General features: G+C 41.3%; 1 protein-coding gene across 2 annotated transcripts; it reads right to left on the minus strand.

The window, feature by feature from the left end:
- Positions 1-933: 933 nt before the first annotated feature.
- Positions 934-2609, minus strand: LOC128581879 (T-complex protein 11 X-linked protein 2-like). Of its 2 annotated transcripts, XM_053585185.1 has the most exons (2): positions 1339-2577; positions 1140-1288 (listed from the first exon to the last, which is right to left on the minus strand). In XM_053585185.1, the coding sequence occupies exons 1-2, from the start codon at positions 2448-2450 to the stop codon at positions 1264-1266; spliced, it is 1137 nt and encodes a 378-aa protein (XP_053441160.1). In that variant the 5' UTR covers positions 2451-2577; the 3' UTR covers positions 1140-1263. The 2 variants fall into 2 exon arrangements, with proteins under 2 accessions (XP_053441159.1, XP_053441160.1); XM_053585184.1 differs by having other exon boundaries at positions 934-2609.
- Between the last annotated feature and the right edge of the window lie 223 nt (positions 2610-2832).

Raw genomic sequence — 2832 nt, forward strand, 5'->3', positions numbered from 1 at the left:
CATTACAGCTCACAGCAACCTCAAACTCCTGGGCCCAAGCAATCCTCTTGCCTAAAGTTTTCTATTTTTAGTAGAGATGGAGTCTCACTTTTTGCTCAGGCTGGTCTCAAACTTGTGAGCTCAAGCAATTCACCTGCCTCAGCCTCCCAGAGTGCTAGGATTACAGGAGTGAGCCACTGTGCCAAGCCTGAGTATGATTTAATAGTTCCATAATATATACTTGTATCAGCTGGGCCATAACTAAGGAGTTAGAACCGGCTCTGTGCACCTAGGCCTGGGCCTGCTAAGCAAAAGATATCTATATATTTATATCTCTCTCTATATATATAGATATCCATATCTATCTATATATACTTATAACAAAAAATCATATATACCTATATCAAAAAACATGCCCTGTACAACAAAAAAGTAGTGTGACTCACTTTATTAATACTTATTTTACCGGAGTGGTATGGAACCCGACCTGGTGTATATTCAAAGTACGCACTTCTGTATATATGCAGTAGGGGAGATATGTGTATATATATATGTTTGGAAAGACATAGTGAGAGAGATAGTAGGACCTCTGTAAGTTGACCACTCAAGGGACTATAACAAGATGGTCAGCATACAGAGGTGGTCAACATAAGAAACTACTGTCCTGACATGTACATGTGGTCCATGAAAATTAAGTCAACTTAAGAAGTCAATGTAGGGAGGTGGTCAAATATGGAGGTTCTACTGTGTATAAAGAAAGAGATATGTAATTATATATATATATATAAATAAATATGCCTTTCTATGTACATATATCTCAGTATCTCTTTCATCGTCTCTCTCTACCTCCATATGTAGACAGGTAGATAGATAAATGTTCCCTACATATATGTCTCCATATATATATATTTCTTTTTTTTTTTTTTTTTTTCTTGCAGCTCAGAAGTTTATTAACCAACGGGGTTGGGTCAGCTGGTGTTTACATGCTGACCCCTGCAGCCCTGTATCCCGGCTGTAGTGAGGAAGATGGCTGGCTTCTCTGCTGGCCACAGGTGATATCATCTCAGGAACATGCTGAGCCCTCTCTCCTGGGTCCCTGTTGCCATGGCTGGAGTCCAGCACTATCAGATAGGTTCCACTTCTGTTTCTTGTGCTTGAACTAGAGTATCGACATTTTTTAGGATCTCAGCATAGTATGGGCCAAATACCTGCTGATTATGATGCATCAGCTTGACAAACTTCCGGCCTAGTTCTGTCAACTCTCCTTCGATGTGATTAAGGCCTTCAGGGAAGTGTAGCAGAGACTCCTGCATGCCACGAACCAAACAGCATTTGAGAAACAAAAGGAGGCGCTGATCAATGATACTACGGACACGGTTTTCTTTCTTGGTGATGTTCTGGAGTTGTCCTATAAGACATACTGTGTTTTCACTGCTTAGGGCAGTAAAGCCCAGGTCCTTGAGGCCACAATGAATTTCCTGAGACACCTGTTCACTCACATTCAACATAGCTTCTTCAGGCTTGGAGTTAAATTCCTCAGTCACAGCCTTGGTTATGCATTTCAGTTTATCCACAAATCCAGGTGAGTTGAATAAAATTGAACCAGAGAAACTTCTAGCCACTAGTAAGACTGAGGCCAATATAGTCAAGTGGCGCAAATGGGACCCCATTTCCTGGACCCGGCTTCTGTCCATCAGCAGAGTCTCAGGGAATTCTTCATTTTCAGGATCCCAGAGGAGGAGATTCAGGTAGCCCTGGTATAGCACCATTATGGGATTGGGAGGATCTGAATTCTTAGCTGCCTTGTCTGGAGTTGAACAGGCCATGCTGGAGAAGCTGGGGATGTCAGGAGAATCCAGACATGGTGTAATGAGGTCTGTGGCTGCTTTGGTTAGCCATTTCTTGGTGTAATCAAGGAGATTGGGTTGTTTGTCAAGGAGTTCCTGGAATTTAGCTCTTTCATACTGGATGGAATATTCCTGCAGGTAGGGTCGAATGCTCTGGATGGTATAGTTCGCCATGTCCATTTTCATTAGGCCCAGAACATGGAAGATGCCCCTCAGTAACTGTACTGGATCTGTTATGCTCTGTAGTTTCTTTACTGCTTCATCTCGAACTGGTGCACATAGCAGGGTCATCAAACTAAGAATGTAGTTAGAGAGACGAGAGACGTCTAGGGCTCCATGTTCTGCTTCTTGCTTGAGGAGATCCATGTCCAGAACTTCTTTAATCTCATTTTTTAGGCGGATGTGGCGTGGTAATAGCAGTGATAGCAAAACCTCCTTAACTTCTGTCATAAGTTCAAGAGCACAAGTGAATTCGGGAGGATTACTCAAGAGTTGTTCTCTTAAATGGTCCCAAAAAACATTGTACAATGTCTCCATGAACCTGTCTTCCAGACTGTTTGGAGATAAAACATTCTCTTCCATGTAGAAATCTTGATTTACCATGATTTCATGAGCAATGCTCATCCTGGAAACTTCGTTAATTGTTTCTATTAGACGAGGAGAGTAGTTATTTAAACAGAAGTCTTCCTCTTCTTGGTTCTTCTCTGATGTTTCAGAATTATGGGCTCCACACTTTGCTTCATTAGGATCATTTTGGAGTACAGTTTCCTCACTCTTGGGCATCTTGATGTTATCTCTTCCTCTGTTCTCATATATATATATTTCTATGTATCTTATTCCATTTAAATATATTCCCATAGCTATTTATCGCCAAAGGTATCTATACATAGGGTGGACATAGGTTCATGTATTTCTCTCCCTGCGTGCACATATACACACATATATACCTTCATATATGTTGCCATATAAATACATATACCCACATAGTCACTCACTCACTCACCCA

This window comes from Nycticebus coucang, chromosome 3, assembly GCF_027406575.1.
Source record: "Nycticebus coucang isolate mNycCou1 chromosome 3, mNycCou1.pri, whole genome shotgun sequence".
In the NCBI taxonomy this organism is placed as follows: Eukaryota; Metazoa; Chordata; class Mammalia; order Primates; family Lorisidae; genus Nycticebus; species Nycticebus coucang.

Bases quoted from the DNA above. Each gene is read 5' to 3' on its own strand.
- LOC128581879 (XM_053585184.1), bottom strand. From the start codon at position 2,609: ATGCCCAAGAGTGAGGAAACTGTACTCCAAAATGATCCTAATGAAGCA.